This window comes from Phragmites australis, chromosome 2, assembly GCF_958298935.1.
Source record: "Phragmites australis chromosome 2, lpPhrAust1.1, whole genome shotgun sequence".
Lineage (NCBI taxonomy): Eukaryota > Viridiplantae > Streptophyta > Magnoliopsida > Poales > Poaceae > Phragmites > Phragmites australis.
This window is the reverse complement of record NC_084922.1, coordinates 2,939,822-2,958,395: the sequence shown is the minus strand read 5'-3', so window position 1 is coordinate 2,958,395 and position 18,574 is coordinate 2,939,822. Positions and strand designations below refer to the sequence as shown.

The following is an 18,574-nucleotide window of genomic DNA, read 5'->3' as shown; positions in this document are numbered from 1 at the left end:
ACTGTGAATGTCTGATTCATAGCAAATCGGGATCAGTCCCCACAGCTTTTGACATTATGGATTGTCAAGACACCAACCCTAAGCAATCCGATGAAACATCCATAATCGATCTAGACACTTCCTCCAGCAGAGGTTATCCCTGAGAAGTTTTCACCATTAGATACAGGGGTGGTGGTCTAGGTAATCATGACGATAATCCTACAAATAGACAGAGTCCTTCACCTCCAAGTGTGGTCGATGGGCAGCACCATATGAGCACACCTCTCCAGATCCTTAACGAAGCCCCGATCTTACCATCTCTCGACCATCACCAGAGGGTTGAATGCTTTAAATCTACAAACCACTCAGTGAAATTTCTTTCCTAAAAACACACTAGTCATTTGGACTAAACATCAAGATCAAGTCTTTCCTTGATAGGATAGTAACACTCGAATACGAAGATTTATGGATGGATCCTATTTAGACTTATCTTCAAGATTGAGTTATTCCCGAGAACTGAGAACGGTGCCGACTCAGGAAAAATTGCTCACAAAGGTTTTACCATAGTGGAATATATCTTATGATGAGGTGCTAGTTGAGTTTTGATGAAGTGCGTCATTCAATAATTGGGTAAATTTTTACTCGATAAAATTCATGTAGGAATCTACTATGCTCATACTTCCTTCCGAACTGTAGTAGGAAAAACCTTTAAACAAATAATTTAATGGCCTATAACCCTTCATGATGTGAGCAAATTGGTCATGAAGTGTGTCCACTGCCAGTTTCATGGCCGGCAAATTCATTGACCAACTCAAAAGCTACAAACAATTCGCGTTTTGTTACGAGGGGTCTGAATCTCCTGAGCCTTTTATAAAAGCGCCTACACTATTTGATATAGCTTGCTTTTTCTACAGGAAAAAACAGAAGCTGTATCAAAGATAAGATTCTGCAACTACTTATGTAAGCAGAAATTGTGATTTTGCACGAGAAGAACATAAAAAGGCAGGTAGGCCGAGAGGTCTGCGAGCATGGGCCGGGCCAAATTACGAAACTCCTTTACCTCATATGGGCCTCATCGTTGGTGTGGGCCTATAATTCTGCATCTTTACGAATCTCGGCACTCAATTTAGCGGCCTCAGAAAAAGAAAAACGAAAAAAAGAGAATATTTCGATCGTGGTGTGACCTTTTAACTCCCCTTTCCCACCCGGATCGGGATCCCTGACGTAGAGACAACATCACTGACGCGTGGACCCGGTCCCACACGTCAGTGACGGCAACGTCAAGTTAGGGGATCCCATCCTTTCCCACCCGCCTCTAGGGTTTCTCTCCTCCCTTTTCTTCCCCTGCTCTCGCCTGCCCCCGACGCGCTAGGGTTTTACCTCCTCGCCGCCGCCGACGCGAGCGAGACCGAGAGATAGAGGGAGAGCGGAGCTTAGCCAGCCATGTCGCTGCGTCCGAGCGAGCGGGTCGAGGTGCGGCGGAACCGCTACAAGGTGGCGGTGGACGCGGAGGAGGGGCGGCGGCGGCGCGAGGACAACATGGTGGAGATCCGCAAGAACCGCCGCGAGGAGAGCCTCCTCAAGAAGCGCCGCGAGGGGCTCCAGGCCCAGGTCCCCGTCCCCGCCTCCGGGGTCGAGAAGAAGGTGAAGATACACTGCGCTCCCCTTCTCTACCTCATATTTCACTGTTCCGAGTTCCGATTTGTAGTTGCGCTACTGCGACGAGCATATGAGGTTGATTGTTTCGCGCTTCGAGAAGTGTTGGGTACGAGTGCGCTGGATTGGTTCGACGCCATGGTCATGAGATGATTGAGTTAGTTTCCCTATATGTGCTCGCAAGTGTGTAGCTCCGAGCTCGTACACAAGCACGATGGGTGTTTGGTGCAGACGTGTGCATGCATGCTTAGTTGCTTGTATACGACAGTCCGGTGCTTGCAGCTGGAAGTTTTCAGTTAGCTGTAGTTTTTTTTTAAGATTCTGATTGATAATTCTTCGTTTTGGGCACTAGGGGTTGGATTAACTCTCTCGATGGCACCTTTTGGTATTGATTTAGGATGTGCTATATGTGTGACTTGTAAGATATACCTGTCAACACTAGCCTTTTAACTTTTCTTGAAAAAAAGTCTAGGCATATGGTCCTAGTGATGCAGATTATTAGGATCTCAGGATGGGATTTTTCTAGAACATCGTATTAGGTGACTTGCCAAGTTGTCAGTCTCTCTCTCTCTCTCTCTCTCTCTCTCTCTCTCTCTCTCTCTCTCTCTCTCCATTTGAGCAAGAGATCTTATTCCTATCAGCCTCTGTGTAGATGAATGCCCGCTTTGCACCTTATGGCTAGTACTTGTTACATTTCTCAGTTTATGATACCTTGTCTTGATTACTAGACCAGGGAGTTAACACTCTTCTGGTTTCTAGGCTATGTTTTTTGTTGCAGTCTTAGGCAGGTGCAAGATGATGGTACAGAACTATATTGTTCTTGTTATAGATTGATTTGTTATCTTGTTGGTCTTAGGACATAGCATGCTTGGTGTTGTTTTAATGTCTGAAACTTAGTTATATAGTCATACATTTTTAAGAGTACTCCACCATGTTCCCGCTGTGCTGGTTTGTTTATTATGTTGTTGTGCATATTTTGTTCTGTTTCGTAAGTTGTATGCTCTGGATCTGTTGTATCCATGCTGTTATGAGCGGACATCATAGTTCTGATGTATCCATGTCTAATGGATTCAAAATTAGACTGGAGGCGCTTGTCTGCTTTTTTGGGGATCCGCTTTTCGTTAGTGTGTCTTACTGGTCCTAGTGCTTTGTCATACTAAATACTTGTTTTTCTAGCGGCACAAGCAAGTATGACAGCAAAGTTATCCTTTGTTTGACTTTGACAACAGAAGCTGGAATTATATTTCTGTAATAACAGATGCCTATCTCGCTGTTCACATTATTTTATTTGGATTACTTATGTCACTTTGTGTGTTAGGCCCACATGTCTGTTGAAATTAGTTATTTGTTTTTTTGGTATTTTCTTGGCTTTGTAGGAGGATTCCCTTTTAATCAGAGTTGTGCTTACGAACATAAGAACATTTTTGTAGAGTTGTGTCACACTGGTACCATTTATGTAGGTGTCAGTGTAGCATTCTCTGAGCTGTTGTTTTTACTCCCTTTTTATGTTTTTTAAGTACTGATTAATGTGCTTATTCAACGGTTATGTCAGTGCCTTTTATCTTGGCAAAAAAAAAAAAGGATTTTAATGTAGCATGCTGTCTTGTTGATTGCGTCCTTGTCAACTTTATTTAATTGGGCCTGAGGTAGTTGTACAAATGGTTTGCTTCACCTCTCTCTTTCAGTATTTATTGTGGTTATTTGGTACTTGCAATGCTTGGTTTGACATGTGTGTTGAATTTGTAGCTTGAAAGCCTCCCTGCTATGGTTAGTGGGGTTTATTCGGATGAAAACAACCTTCAGCTTGAGGCCACAACACAGTTCCGCAAGTTGCTCTCTATAGGTACTAACTTTCAGCTGTTTTCATTTCTTAATTTGTAAAAGATGACCTACATTTGACGCTGTGGGTTAAATATTTCTGAATCAGAGAGGAGCCCCCCGATTGAAGAAGTTATCCAATCAGGCGTTGTTCCTCGATTTGTGCAGTTCCTCACCAGAGAGGATTTCCCCCAACTGCAGGTATTTTGATACAATCTAAATCTTATATTGTTGTTGCTACTGAAAATGGATTTCTTATCATTGTGCTTTGTAATGTTTTTTTTTTGTAGTTTGAAGCAGCATGGGCACTCACAAACATTGCATCTGGCACTTCAGAAAATACAAAGGTCGTCATTGATCATGGGGCTGTTCCAATATTTGTGAAGCTTCTTGGGTCTGCTAGTGATGACGTTCGTGAGCAGGTATTAGTTCAGTTGATTGGCTACTACTATCTTTGCCTTTTTATTTGTTCTTACTTTTTAAAACAATTCAAAAGGCTGTGTGGGCTTTGGGCAACGTTGCTGGTGATTCCCCAAAGTGCCGGGACCTTGTTCTCGCCAATGGTGCATTGATTCCTCTGCTAGCCCAGTTGAATGAGCATGCTAAGCTCTCCATGTTGAGGAATGCCACCTGGACCCTGTCAAACTTCTGCAGAGGAAAGCCACAGCCATTGTTTGATCAGGTTTTATACAAAGCCCCCTTTTTTTGTGTGTGTGCCCAACGACAATTACTAAGCCTGATGTTCTTTGGTTGGAATAGACTAAACCTGCTCTGCCGGCGCTTGCACGACTTATCCATTCCAATGATGAGGAAGTTCTCACTGATGCATGCTGGGCTCTTTCGTACTTGTCTGATGGCACTAATGACAAGATCCAAGCTGTGATTGAAGCTGGTGTTTGTCCCCAGCTTGTTGAGCTCCTCCTGTATGTGAATGACGAATAACAACTTTCTGTGATTTTGGCTTTACTATTTTGTTATTTACATTCATTTGCATTCTTTTTATTATGCACACCATTTACCGCATGCAGTCATCCATCGCCTTCAGTGCTTATACCTGCTCTACGAACTGTTGGGAACATTGTCACTGGAGATGATTTACAAACTCAGGTAGGACATTCATTTTGGCAGCTTTCCATATATTTGGCACACTTGATGCAATCAATTATCATAGCCTTTGAACTCAACTTGTGTGATTAGGTTTATCTAGTATAAGTCATGTTATCTTTCATATCAAGTTGCAAATGTTTCATAAAATAAGTGGATCCATCAGTTTTTGTTGATTGTACCTTGTTTTTGGGGCAATATTGCTGCTCAATGTACTAATGTGCTGTCCCAAAAATTGAAGGAAGCATCATGAAAGTTAAGTGCAATTATGTGTGCATTGTCGCCATTTTATTTATTTTTTCTTCTGTTTTTGCAGTGCATTATTGATCATCAAGCTCTTCCCTGTCTCCTGAGTTTATTGACACAGAACCACAAGAAAAGCATTAAGAAAGAGGCTTGCTGGACAATTTCGAATATTACTGCTGGAAACAAAGATCAAATACAGGTATAAATACAGAAATCCTAGACGCATGCTCGCTTGCCTGTTTCTTTAGTTACCTAGACTAAGATGATTACCTCGAAATCCTCTAGGGCATTTATTGTTGCAACTAAGTTTCCCAAATGGTTGACTGCTGAACATATTTTTCTGGCCTTTCATACTGCCTATGTGCTAAACCCTAGTAATGTTGCAACGTAATTTGGCTAGACTAGTGAAAATTTCTAAAGCATGTGAGTACTGTCTAGTCACTACTTGGGATTTTCTCACCAAATTCTAAGATATCTTCATCAAGGTAAGTTGATCAAATGTCGGTGTGGACAAATATAACTTGTTATTGACTCGAAACTGGCGCCTGTTTAAGCTCTGGTAAACTGGCACCTCTTTAAACTCTGGTTAATATAATGATTATTCACTTTCTCAACTAGGAAACTCTAGCACCAAGTGTTTTGCATTTATTGAACATCATTTATTAGCTGGCACATCATACTTTAGTAAAAAAATGTTTGGCCATTACCAATATAATTTCATTAGACCCTGTGTTTCCAGGGATGGCTCATGCCATACATCATGCATAAATTTTGTTGATAACCTATGTCCTAAAATTTTAAGCATTAATCACTCACCCTGCTAGTCTGAATATTAGGCTGTGGTAAATGCTGGCATTATTGGTCCTTTATTGCATCTGCTCCAAACAGCGGAGTTTGATATCAAGAAGGAGGCTGCGTGGGCCATATCAAATGCTACCTCAGGTGGTTCCCACGAACAAATCAAGTATGTCCTCTCAATTTACTGCACTTCTATTCAGCTAGTGCTAAATGGGACACATTTACCTCTATTTTAAGCTTCATTGAAAACTCATATTGGCCTTGTCTAAATAGGTATTTGGTGTCCGAGGGCTGCATCAAACCATTGTGCGACCTTCTTGTTTGCCCTGATCCAAGAATTGTGACAGTTTGTTTGGAGGGCCTTGAGAATATTCTCAAAGTGGGAGAGCACGACAAGACCTTGGGTGCAACAGGTGATGTCAATGTCTTTGCTCAAATGATTGATGAAGCGGAAGGCCTGGAAAAGATTGAGAACCTACAGAGCCACGATAACAACGAAATCTATGAAAAAGCTGTGAAGCTTCTTGAGGCATACTGGATGGAGGAGGAAGATGATGCAATGGCTACCGCCGGGGAAGCTCCTCCGGCTGTTTTTGACTTCGGCCAAGGTGGCAACCCTCCAGCTGGTGGTGGTTTGAACTTCAGCTAAATACAGGTGCTAACATTATTGCTCTTATCATGGGATGTTTCTATCATATCATGATCACTTGAAGTGTTTGTACGCTGCATCTGTCTGCAAACAGCTTATGGTTGTAATATTCCCATTGCAGACTTTAACCAAAGGGTGCTAATCTCTTCGGCGACGGGCTTGGCGTTGGCTTGCCTTTAGTTAATGTAGTCTGGTTAATTCCATGTGTGGGTTAATGCTTGTGGTTGGTCCAATAAGCTGAAGATTTCGAGGGAGCTGGGTTAACATTATTTATGTGTGAAATGATGGATATCATGTCGCAGGTCTGTAACAGGATTATAATTGTCGAACTCTCGAAGAGTCTGAGTTTTGAGAAGGCTACTCTCTAGGGTTTGCATCGTTTAGTTTGGTGTGTAATATTTTGCACCGTATAGCCCAAGTTGGAGCTTCTGCAAGGCCGTTAGAGAACATTCCTGAATGGTTTGGTTTGAGTTTCTTCAGGAATGCGCTGAGTTGTCCGGACTTGTAATCCTTGAGGATTTCTATGTATATTGCCAGGCCTTGCTCTAGGCCTTGTCTAAACCAAGTGCCTTAGCCTGCTGTGACTTGCATTTGCATTGACTGTTTATCTGATGCTATAACTGGTACGAAACCACGGTGGATGGCAATTATAGGAAAAATGTAGTTTGACGTTTAATCTTGGTAAGGTAGAGGCGTATACGAAGTCCATGTCCATATACATTTCAAAGCACATGTATTCCCTCTTCACAACAATTTGGTTGACGTATACAGACATGAAAAATGATCTCATTGCTTAATCTTACAAAGGAACTAAGAAACTCAAGGTGAATGACAAATGAGAAATAATCTCATTGCTTAATCTTATAAAGGAACGAAGAAACTCAATATGAAGGCAAATAATGTGGCCGTTGTGGTGTGCTCCTGTTTCTACTCTCGTGTGTGATCTTCAAGCGTCTCACTCACACGTCGGTGAGCTCCTTGGTGATGAGCGAAGCACGGCTGGGTTGCACCTGGCACGCCGCCGCTGTGATCCCCGGCGGGCCTGGCGCGGATGGCACCGGATGAGGAGGCGAGTGCGGGTGTGGGTGCGGTAGCGGTGGCTGCAGGTGCTGATGCGGGACGCCCGGGTGCGTGGGGCCGTGGCCAACGAAGTGAGCGCCGCCGTGGTACTGGCCGCGCAGCCGCTGCGCCTGCACGACGGCGACGTACACGACGAAGCCGACGACGACGGTGATGAGCCCTAGGATCCCTGCGGCCGCGAACATCCCCGGGCGCACCCGGTGGCACACGGGCCGCGGCCTCCGCCAGTCGTTGACGTGCCCGGACTCCACCCCGATCCCGATCATGAGCAGAACCTCCGCGAGCCCGAAGCAAATCCTACAGAGAGACAAGCATTTCAATCCTCGTGGTGAGATTGCACAATCCCACAGGACAGTCGACCTGCCACGTGTGATACTGTGTTGTACGCACGAGGCGCGCTTTACCATGTGAGGAAGAAGAGGCAGCCGGTCTGCCAGGTGAGCGTGGCGGTGGTGGAGGCAACGCGCGGGTGGTCCTGTGCGACGGCGAGGCCGACGGACGCGGAATCCGGGACCGCCACGGCGACCAGCATGTAGGCGTGCTCGGCGAACATGGCGACAGCGAGCAGGAGGGACGCGCCGACGGCGTAGGCGAGCGGCGCGCGGCCGCTGCTGCTGTAGAAGCAGACGTCCACCTGGTCCGCGCTCCCGCCCGCGGTCATCAGGTAGTGGGACACCTCGGAGCGCGAGCCCTCGGCGGCGAGGCAGAGGATGAAAGCGACGACGCCGCAGAGCACGGAGAGCGCGACAAGGGAGACGGCGACCTGACCGCTAGAGCGCGCCGCGCGGCGCTCCTGCGCCTTGCGGAGGGACAGGTCGTCGTGGGTCACGGCTGGCATCGTCGCCGCGTGCATGAATCAATCAAAACCCAAGCAAGCACCGCACCGCACTGATCAACTTATCCGTCGACCTATTCGCCTGTAGCTAGCAATGCAAGCTCGCACACTTACCTGATCGACCGCTGGCTAACTAACTAACCTGCTGCAGCTGCAAGCCAGCTCGCGCCAGGTCGATCGATATATATGCGGTGGATCTCTGTCTGGTACCTAGCTACGTCCAGGTGACGCCTGCGACAAGACTGGAGCGGGAGATGCGTACGCCGATGGAGAGGGCCGGTGACGAGAGAAGATGGCATTGCATCGGTGGAGAGGAAGGAATTGTCGAGGCTACGTACCTAGCGATGGGGGGCGGGGGGGCTTGGAAGAGGCAGCACGGGAGGAATCCACGGTGGCTGCGTGGAATTCCTCGTGCCTTGCTGGAGGCGAAATTCCGATTCCTAGCTTTCACCGCTGCTTCTTTCAGCTGCGGTCCGATCGTGCATCGTCGTCGCGCTGCCTTTTGGGGCTGCGCTTCCGGTACGTGCTGAGCCGACGGGTTGTTTTTCCCTAAATATAGTTATAATATCTAATAAAATATAATATTATGATTTATGAAAGTATCTTTTAAGACAAAGACAACGTTTGTTTTTCCCTAAACAAGCTACTGATGGCTCGTGAAAGAAAGAAGAGAGGTTGACTGGATTGGGTAGGGTTGGAGTAGAAGATAGAAGAGAGGCATTGTGTGGTGTTAGCCGTGCCGGTGGCTCTTGTGATGATGACACCTTTCTTGCTACATTCCTTTCTTCCTGAAGAAAAAAGAAAAGCTTTTATACCCGCGTATGCATTATCCGGCTATTAAAAAAACAGGGGGGGGGGGGAGGGGGGGCTTATAAAGTTTTGTTTGAGACTGGTTGAAAAAGTACTCCATTTTCATCGAAATCATAAAATTCTTAAGCTCCTGAGAAACTTGGTCCAAGTTTCGCAGGCCGGCCCATAAAAAAACCCAAACGAGGTCAATTGCTTTGCTCTGCAGGGCCCAAGCTCATCAGCAGCAAAAAATACATATGAATATTGTAAAGTGTATCCTACTATAGCAAAATACATATCAAATTTAACGCAATGGTAGTGGCAAAAATCTAAAATTAGACAATATACATGAGCGTATTTGCTAAAATAGGCAAAATATTGTCGTGCATTTGTATTCGGCACATCATTTATCAAAAATAAAATTTTGATACACCGTACGCCAAAAACCGCGGATACAGTCATATTTGGCATACCATATACCGAATATGAGCTACATATCAACTGTATCCGGTATATCATGTGTCGAATACGGGCTACAGTGCCATATTCGACACACGGTGTGTCGAATATAGTATTTGCCTGCCATGCGGTCGCTAATTCGGCACATGGTCATATTTGTAGTCCGTATTAAATATGACCATGTGCCGAATTAGTCTGTAGCCCATATTCGGCATAGGTATACGGTAGATATTCGGCATAAGGTGTGTTGAATATGGGATACAATGTCGTATCGCCACACAGTGTGCCGAATATTGGTTTTTAGCGTATGGTGTACCGAAAATCCATTTTCGGTAAATGATACATCGAATACGGATACTAAATTTATAAATACGATAACATATTATCTATTTCGATAAATACGCCTATGTATATTGTCTAATTTTGATTTTTTGGCAATGATAGCTCATCTAAACTTTTACCAGATAGGTCCATCAGTGTCGAAGACTTGTCAACCGAGAAACTCGAAGGGAGAACTCTTAGGCCAACTCCAGCAGTTCCACTATGTAAATGCTACAATACCTCGCAAAGTATCGTAGCACTGAAAATCGATCTCCAGCAGTACTCTATCTGGTGCTACAGTGCAGTACAGTACTGCTACAGTGTTGCGGAGAGCGAGTATGGACTTGTATTTTTGCCATACAGTACTGCTACTGTTCACAGAGGCTGTAATAGGATCGAAGGGAGGAAAAGAGTAGTAGAAGGTAGAAAAAAGGTAGCTGCTGGAGATTAAAAAATAAAGGATACTGTAATAGTGATAAGAATACTGTAATAGTACTTTTGAGAATAAAAATTTAAAGTAGCTACTCTAGATGATCTTATAAACCTGGAGGATACAAACCTCCGGGGCATCAAAAACGCGGAGGATTGAAACCTCTGAGACATCTGAAGACCCAGGGATATCCTCTGAGGCATTTGAAGAATCAAAGGATTCAAACCTCCGAGCGTTAGAAGATTCCAGAAAGAAGCTCGTCGAAAGACACTGGGACCCACATGATGGGCCTACATAATAGACAAATTAAACAAAGTGAAGTAAGTAGTTAACCATGACACTGTATTTATTGCACTGGACTATCTTACCCTAGATCAATCCTCAGTCAACCTCATCAACAGGAGGGTGAGACCATCTTCTGTAAAAGGTCAGTCAGCGGTCTATATATACTTTATGTAACCCTCTTATGAGATCAACTAAACACATTTAAAGGGCAATTTCTAAAGGACCCTCCCGTCGCGAAGACTGGGAGGAGGTGTCAACAAGATGTATGGTGACTGTTGGTCTTGAACCAGTATAAATCTCGTGTCTTATTTGACTCTTGGATGCAAGGCAAGTAAAACGGCCGAACGCGCCCTCACTTGCGTTTACGTTGTTCCAGACATGTCTTAGTCCCAAATCTAAGTCATGTGAACGCACCAACCCATATTTGTTTACAACAACATAATGTTTAAGTGGAATCAAGTCCAAACAATTAACTGAGTACTAGTGTCTGTTTGTTTCTTATTACTGGTGATGTCAGACTGAGAGTGAGTGTTTTTTCTTCTTATTTTGTTCTTCCTGTAGGTGAGATACGGGTGAGAGTTGCTACCATTTCATCCTCTGTCCTATGGCCCATTCTAATCGATTGATTAGGTTCGAGAGGACGTGGGTATCACTATAGCAGCAGTTGCCCCGTTCATTCCTAGATGTGAGAGGCAGAGAAGAGTAGGTTGCAACCAAATCTAACCCCGACCTCCAACAACCAACGTCATATTCAGCCTTCACAATATTCTCTTTGTTTCATTTCTTTATGGAAATGGACTCCACTTCATAACACTATACATAAATTGATTCTGATTTCTAGAACGCGTAGTAGAACTGCATATATGCATGGTTGGGAAAATTCCACTAGGCCATATTGACGCATGTCTTATCAGGATTGTTTATTTATATTGAGATTCGTGTTAGAAAGATATGTGAAAAAATTCTGAAGTAAATGAGAAAATTAACGGATAGATGAGTATCATATAAGAGATATATACGACAGAGATAACCCGTATGTCCACAACTCCATATAGAGTTGCCTTTTCCCGTGTATGCATAAACCGATTTGTTTTTCAGGGAAGAATACAACGAAAACAATCACTAGAAAGAACAAAAGGGGAAAAAAATTCTAAAGAACGGTGAGCTGATTAGAAGTGGTTTGGATTCCTTGTCGCTTGCAGATAAAGGGGTGATTTATATATGCTTGATCAACAGCCGGCCGCTAAACATGCCGGTGTCACGGCCATTAAGCCGACAGGGCCCGAGATCATCGAGACATCGTCTCATGCAAATCCAAATAGTCTTTTTGGGCCTTGCAATCCTTTTCCTTTTAGAAGCCAAAAGGTACGAGCTCTTTCTTGGACTTGCAATCCAAGGATTACTTTGGCTAGGTTAGTTGGGGCTTCGAAGTCTCAAAGAAAGCCGAAGGAGAGGCTACAACTTATTTATGTTGCAGACATATATAGTGGACACACGTAGCGTGCCTCATACGAGCTTGTGGTGCAGGTCTGGGGGAGAACTGGTAGGGAGATTCTTAGCACTCTGGAATACAGGAATTTCACAATAAGAGCTTAGTTACAATGAAGATCTATAGTTAGAGAAGAAGACAGAGTCATACTATTTACACACAACTCCTTTGTAAATCTCTTTGCAAAAAGAAAAAAGAACTCATTCGTAATCAGCTGGTTATAATTTTTTTAAAATAAATAAATTTGCTTACTATATAACTCGCGGTTCGTGGCAGGGATAGTGTTGCTAGGGAAGGGGCATGGTTTACACAAGTGGGAAAACATGAGGGGCTGCCCCTGATTTAACCAAAATTTGAGTGAAATTATATCAACACCCATGGCACCGCTAGAGCAGGTGAAAGAGGTAATCGATGGGCAACGGAACCGGTGCTGGTGAACAAGCATTGAGCTCGGTGGCAACGCTCTTAGATGTAGCCGAGTCGACAGGGGTTCGAGCCTCCGTTCCGCACCTCTCAGGTCTCCAACGAAGAACGCATCGTGGAGAAACACCGTTAAAAAAATGGAAACGGTGCTGGGGTGGCCGAGTGGATGGATCGCGCGTATAAGATCCATGTGACCTATTTCAAGAATTGCAGGAATCTTATTTTTTTTAAAGAAATATAACTAATATGTAGACGAAAAGACCTTCAATTACAAAACTATCGGTAAAAAGAATGGTGGACCTGTAATAATTCGGCATGGTATATCCGATATATCTGGTTTATTAGGTCTACCCGTAGATCCCAATAGAAAATACTATATTAATCAGTATTTTGTTTGAATTTTATTTAAATTTCTTCAATAAATCATGTTTATAACCTTATTGCTGACACTAGGTAAATTTTATTTACGTAAATAAAGCCTACCTGTGGCAAAGGGCGAGAACACAAATTAAAAATAAAAACTTCGGCTGCCGAGTGCTGGTGCTCCTCACGTTCTTCACCCTTCATCGAAGTTTGAACGAAGGCGCTGCTCCATCATTGGGAGGGATAAACAATGGGGTTGACTCCCCTCCCCCCGGGTGTCAATCGCACAGCATACGCCTTATAATTCATCTTTGCAGGTGGGTGGAGATTCAAAATTCAAATTCCTTCGGCAAGGGAATGAATGAAGGCCACCACTAATTAGCCCTCCGTTCGATGGATTTCAAACCTGAATAATTCGCGTGGTTGATTAATTATATAAACGCGTGTCCAGTTCCCAGACGACGTTGCTAGCTGGAGTCACATTATATTGCAGTTGATTTCAAGAGCCCGCGCGAATTGTGACGAAACAGGTCGTTGACCACCCGATGATCAAACTTTGGGTGCTGTCAGCGTGTTCAAATTTTGACTACAAATTATTTTATATATTAAATTTATATATTTTAAAATGATATGAATAGATTTGTCTTAAAAATATTTTATAATAAGTACAACTCTGTTATATTATATAAACACATTACATAAAAATCAGCAATGAAAGATATGTTTTAAGACCGTATCGATATGTAAAACAACACTTATTTCTGATTGAAGGAAGTATAACAAGAATGCAAATATATATGGTGGGTTAGTTCCCCGTATTGCCTATTTATTTCATAATCGGAGGCGACAAACTATTTTGTAAGGAAGTGTATAGTAGACTGATGTCAGCTATCTATAAGAGATAAAACATGAGATTTTGGTGATGTGGAGAAGATAAATGCCGTCTAATATTTAACAAATGGCATATTAGACAACTTGTGCCGACTAAACAATTGTATAAGCAGTTATTAGGATCTATAATGAGTCTCACAACAATTTTTAAGTGTCTCTAACAATATAGTCTACTAGCTATATATATAAATTATCCACATCATATATAGATAACACAATAAACAATATTTTCAATAAACTAACTGTATAGTTTCCTTCTAATCTAATGTGAGTTCATATGTAATAAGGGTATTGAAAGGTTGCATGTATTTTAGAATACACTATGGACTGACGTAGCTAGTTTTTCTATTTTCTCATAATAACTCTCCTCTACATAGACACAAATACGATAAGGGCATCTTTATAGTTATCCGACATGTATTGTTGAAGATGTTTTTATAAACAGTACATTGTATGAATTGTTTTTATTACTCTCCATAAATAGCATAGATAAATCTTATAGATAATTGCTGTCTAGTCTACCGTACCTATCCTAAATATTTTAGTAAGTTAATCATCGGTAAAGATCGGTTGCAAACCGAGCGCACCCTTGGTGTACAGTTTTTTTAGAAGGAGGGGTGGTTATATTAATTGAAGTACAAACATATTACAAATGAGATCCTGACAAGGATAACACAACGATACAATATATGTCCTGCCTTCCACACCATGAGCTTCCTCTCCAATCCATTGTCGTCAAACCTGGTCGAAGGAACCGAAACTAAACTCTGCACCGACGAGGAGGGGTCACATACCAATAATTTTTTTTGAAGCCACCGAGAGTAGCATCCTGTAACCAGGATATATTAAAGATGATGAACACGTCGGGCAACCTAATCGGTCAGCAAAGAACTCGGCGCCGTCGAACATGTCAACAGCCCGAACAGAAGAACCAAGCTCACACTCCTTCATTGAGATGTAGCCCATACCAGAGACCAGCACCATCAGCAAAACACCAGTAGTCTAGTGAACCATACTCATGCACATACACATAAGTATCACCATACTCAAACTCAAACACAAAATTAACCCATACATGTACGCATACACATCACATACACAAACGTAGAACAGACTACCATCTTGCCCCGGCTAGCAAACCACCGAACCGCCGCCCACAAGGACCTCCACCGCCGTGGTGAACAGTGAACGTGAACTCGCTGACAGCCACCACTAGCAGGCACGCGTCAGCAAGCACGGAGACGCGATCACTCACCACGACGACCAACAGAAGGAGGCACCACACACTGGGGGCCCAAAGGGTGACGCAGGCGGCCATCCCGCCTGAGCGGAAAAGCACACAAACACGGTCGCCGCTCCCCCAGCTGACGAGGAGGACGAACAACAGCACGACGAGACACAAGCCCGACATCAAAAACTTCACAGAAAAACAAACAACACAACTGAACTACTAAACTAAAAGCTACTCTCTACACTACTGATCAGCTAGACGTGGATCCGCAACTTCTTACCTCCAGGGCTGGTAAGGCTGCCGGAGGAGACGAGTCGACGGATGAACACCGGATCAGAAATCTCCTAACTTTCTCCTGGCTCTACTGTAGAAGGGGACTCACGGGGTTGGGAGACTCCGCTAACCTTGGTGTACAGCAGTGGCGGACCTAGAAATTCTAGGTTGGGTATGCAAGATTGTGAGGAAGCGAACTCGCGAAGGGTAATTGAGCTGGTGGGTGACTAGATGCGTGAGCCGTAGACTGATGGGAGCATGCGGAAGTGAGGATGTCCTGACAACAGATATCCGATAGAAGACTAAGGTTGTGAGTTTTAAACTTAATTAGCTATGTACTATACGTATATATAATATATACAGTATATAATTGATTTTTTAAAAAAAGTTAGGTATGCAACTGCATACCCATGCACCAAGTGGGTCCGCCGATGGTGTACAGTTAGCACCACGTCCACGCGTTCGTCCCGGCCAAAACACGGCACGAGCCCACGTCCCAGCACACGATCATTCCCGCCGTTACACATACCACCCAACCCCGCGATTACCTCTCCCCGGCCTCCCCATGCACCTCACTGGCCGCTTCCGCCTGCCTGCCTTCCCTTCAAAACCACGCGCACCTCTCCCCTCCTCCCCCTCCCCTCTCCTCCTTGATCTCTATCGTTGGTCTTCGCTCGCCGCAGATGCAGAGCGACGCCGACGCCGAGGACCACTACCTCTTCTTCAGCGCCCCGGCCAGCCCCGTGCACTACATCCTCCGCTCCCCGCCCTCATCCACCGCCCACTACGCCCCCCCGGCCGCGGCCGATGGCGACTGCCTCGCCGCGGCGGACTTCGAGTTCGCAGCGCGAGGCCACGGCCCCGGCACCGGCCTCGGCGGCATGAGCTCCGCCGAGGAGCTCTTCGCCGGCGGCCGCATCCGCGTCCGCTGCAGCTCTCCGATCCGCCAAGAAACGGTCGGGGATGACGATGGCGACGAGGGGGAGGAGCGCGGCGGTGGCGAAGGTCTCGCGCCGCGGACTCGCCGGGCCAGGTCAGCGTCACCGCCCCGGAGCGCCCGCGCAGCCGGGGCAGCGGAGCCGTCGGACCCTTTCGCGTCCGCCTCCTCGTCCTCCTCCTCATCATCGTCATCCTCGGCCAAGAACACTCGACGGCGGATATCGCTGCGGGACCTCCTCACCCGCACGGGAGGCGACTCGGCGGGGGAGCAGACAGCAGGCATCGCTGGCGCCGAGTTCAGGTCTGGTTTCTGGCCGCCGTCCATCTGGCCGTCGCGGTCCAAGAAGGCGCTGCTGCCCTACCCGGTGCCGCAGCCGGGGCGCCGGTCCACGTCGTCTGACAGGGCGGCTCCGCCGAAGAGTATGCCGCGCAGTATTACCTCCGCGGCGGCGCGAGACGAGGCGCGGCGGCGCACGACGTCGCTACCGTACCGGCAGGGCCTGGTTCTTGGGTGCCTGGGCTTCGGGGCCCGGGGCTACGGGCTCGCCAAATCCATGCATCCCCTCTTCTCCCAGTAAACACGTAAAAGATGAAGAAGAGGCCAAAAAAATGGCGGCATTTTGAAGAATTTCAGGGGAGGTTCCATGGTTAACGTTTGATTTGGTGTGCTCATCTACGAGGAAAAGAAACGAAATTATGTAAATTAAATTAAATTTTGCTCTCTTCCATTGGGTTACTAGTTTTTCATCTTGATGGAAAAATGCTACTGTGTTAATTCAGATCTTTGTGGTGCGTTTCGTTGTCCATTTGTGATCCTGAAGCGAACCCATTTGTTTGTGTTATGTATGAATTCTAGGTGTGATGTGAGCCGAGGAATTTTATAATCAGATAGATCATCTCCATTTGTTTAGTTTTTTTAAATAAAAGAATCTGCATTGAAAGGTAACTAAGGTATACAATCTGGTCGCTCTCGTACCACTGTTATCGCCATTACCATTACTCTCCAAAGAATTTTTTACATAGAAGTACTACTCTGCTGCAACCCGGTAGTGACAAATGCAGGAGCAGCCAAAGTGTCCAAAAGAGACATTTTCTTTTTTTGTCTCTTAAATTTGTTCTTGGTGCAACAAGGTGAAAGGTAATAATGTTTCGCAGCCACAATATTACATTTTATACGTAGTAGGTAAGACGGTGACATGCTACCAATCCACTCTGTGAAGGCAAGCAGGCGCCTTTTGATTCTGTTGTTGAAATTTCAAAGAGTTCTGATCTAGTAATGATTCAACTTTAGCTCATTCGCCATCAGCTACATTTTCTTCGAAAATGAGGTATCGGCTCAGAGCGCCAAATTATGTGTGGAACTGTGAACTACGTCAAGAATAGCTGAAAACTAACTCGCCAATGCGGAAAAGGGTAACACGGGGACCCATTTCCATTACAATGTAATGGAATCATAAACATTTGTTCAGAATTACATGCCACGGAGAAAGGATAGAACGAGAGGCCGAAAATATTTATCAGCACGACCACACTATGCTACGCATTACGTAGCAACTAACGAGCAAACTACCAGAAAAATTTAAACTGAGCATCCAAATCCACCAACAGTTGAAAGGAACAAAAGAACAGCATCAAAGGACTTCAATTGTCTTTGTCTTCTTCATCATCAGAATTCAGATCGCCCTCATTATCATGAGCATCAGAGATCATCATCACTCCGGTGTTGGGTAAAGCCCTCGAATATGAAGATTGATGCTGTTGAGCAGTAAGAACGTTTATCACAGTAGTTAATAAAACCTTGAGTGTCTTTTATCAACACCTCCTTGTCCATATCCTTTAGAAGATCGGCTTAGATTTTCGAGAAAGAGCCAACATGAAAGATTGTTTTGCTAGGATCTTAAATTAGTTTTTTTTCCCTCAAAACAAGCTCTATTTTTAACTTTCCAGATAGCCTAACAGATAGCTACAAGATCAATCACATGGAAAACTTTCCCCTATGGTAGAAAGGATTGCATCCAATTGTAATATTGATGTATTGTGTTTGGGATTGAATCAGCACCAAGGAACACAGCAACAAAACCCCACACAGACTTGGCTACATGGCACAGAAAAGAACAAATGGACACAAGATTCATGTTGAGTACATAAATAACAAGAACCATACCTAGACCATTTTCTTTTAATCATACTTTAGTGAGTAGAGCCTGATGCTCCCACAACCAAAAGAAAATCTTAATCTTGAGAGAGATTTTTGCTTTCCAGATATGTTTGAAGAGACCAGAAGAATCTCTCATAAGCCATTTATACATGGATTTAACCATGAAACACCCACTTTTTTTCTTCAAAATATTAGAAAACTGAATCTCCAGAATCATTCAAAGTAATATGTGCAACAAGGTTCTAACAAATCTCCACTGAGAATGTAGTTTAGTATTCATCCATCTTTTTAAAGATAGATTCCAACCTTTATCATGAGCATTCCTAACCAAAATTCCAATATCCACACAGATCCTATA

At 44.5% G+C, this 18,574-nt stretch overlaps 3 protein-coding genes across 3 annotated transcripts; 2 read left to right on the top strand and 1 right to left on the bottom strand.

Moving 5' to 3' along the window:
• Nucleotides 1-1,286: 1,286 nt before the first annotated feature.
• On the top strand, nucleotides 1,287-6,829 carry LOC133894005 (importin subunit alpha-1a). Its single transcript, XM_062334828.1, has 11 exons — nucleotides 1,287-1,623; nucleotides 3,382-3,478; nucleotides 3,563-3,654; nucleotides 3,744-3,875; nucleotides 3,950-4,135; nucleotides 4,213-4,376; nucleotides 4,482-4,560; nucleotides 4,874-5,002; nucleotides 5,640-5,767; nucleotides 5,875-6,256; nucleotides 6,372-6,829. The coding sequence occupies exons 1-10, from the start codon at nucleotides 1,423-1,425 to the stop codon at nucleotides 6,248-6,250; spliced, it is 1,584 nt and encodes a 527-aa protein (XP_062190812.1). The 5' UTR covers nucleotides 1,287-1,422; the 3' UTR covers nucleotides 6,251-6,256; nucleotides 6,372-6,829.
• A 129-nt stretch (nucleotides 6,830-6,958) lies between these two features.
• Nucleotides 6,959-8,708, bottom strand: LOC133894021 (uncharacterized). Its single transcript, XM_062334829.1, has 2 exons — nucleotides 7,735-8,708; nucleotides 6,959-7,627 (listed from the first exon to the last, which is right to left on the bottom strand). The coding sequence occupies exons 1-2, from the start codon at nucleotides 8,181-8,183 to the stop codon at nucleotides 7,210-7,212; spliced, it is 867 nt and encodes a 288-aa protein (XP_062190813.1). The 5' UTR covers nucleotides 8,184-8,708; the 3' UTR covers nucleotides 6,959-7,209.
• A 6,914-nt stretch (nucleotides 8,709-15,622) lies between these two features.
• LOC133909763 (uncharacterized) lies at nucleotides 15,623-17,023 on the top strand. The gene has a single exon (XM_062352319.1). It carries the CDS (start codon nucleotides 15,803-15,805, stop codon nucleotides 16,634-16,636), a length of 834 nt encoding a protein of 277 aa, XP_062208303.1. The 5' UTR covers nucleotides 15,623-15,802; the 3' UTR covers nucleotides 16,637-17,023.
• Nucleotides 17,024-18,574: the final 1,551 nt, after the last annotated feature.

Coding starts and splice junctions, on each gene's coding strand:
- LOC133894005 (XM_062334828.1), top strand. CDS start 1,423: ATGTCGCTGCGTCCGAGCGAGCGGGTCGAGGTGCGGCGGAACCGCTAC. Junction 3,479..3,562: donor CCGCAAGTTGCTCTCTATAG/GTACTAACTTTC, acceptor TTTCTGAATCAG/AGAGGAGCCCCCCGATTGAA. Junction 3,876..3,949: donor GTGATGACGTTCGTGAGCAG/GTATTAGTTCAG, acceptor ACAATTCAAAAG/GCTGTGTGGGCTTTGGGCAA.
- LOC133894021 (XM_062334829.1), bottom strand. CDS start 8,183: ATGCACGCGGCGACGATGCCAGCCGTGACCCACGACGACCTGTCCCTC. Junction 7,628..7,734: donor TGCCTCTTCTTCCTCACATG/GTAAAGCGCGCC, acceptor GTCTCTCTGTAG/GATTTGCTTCGGGCTCGCGG.
- LOC133909763 (XM_062352319.1), top strand. CDS start 15,803: ATGCAGAGCGACGCCGACGCCGAGGACCACTACCTCTTCTTCAGCGCC.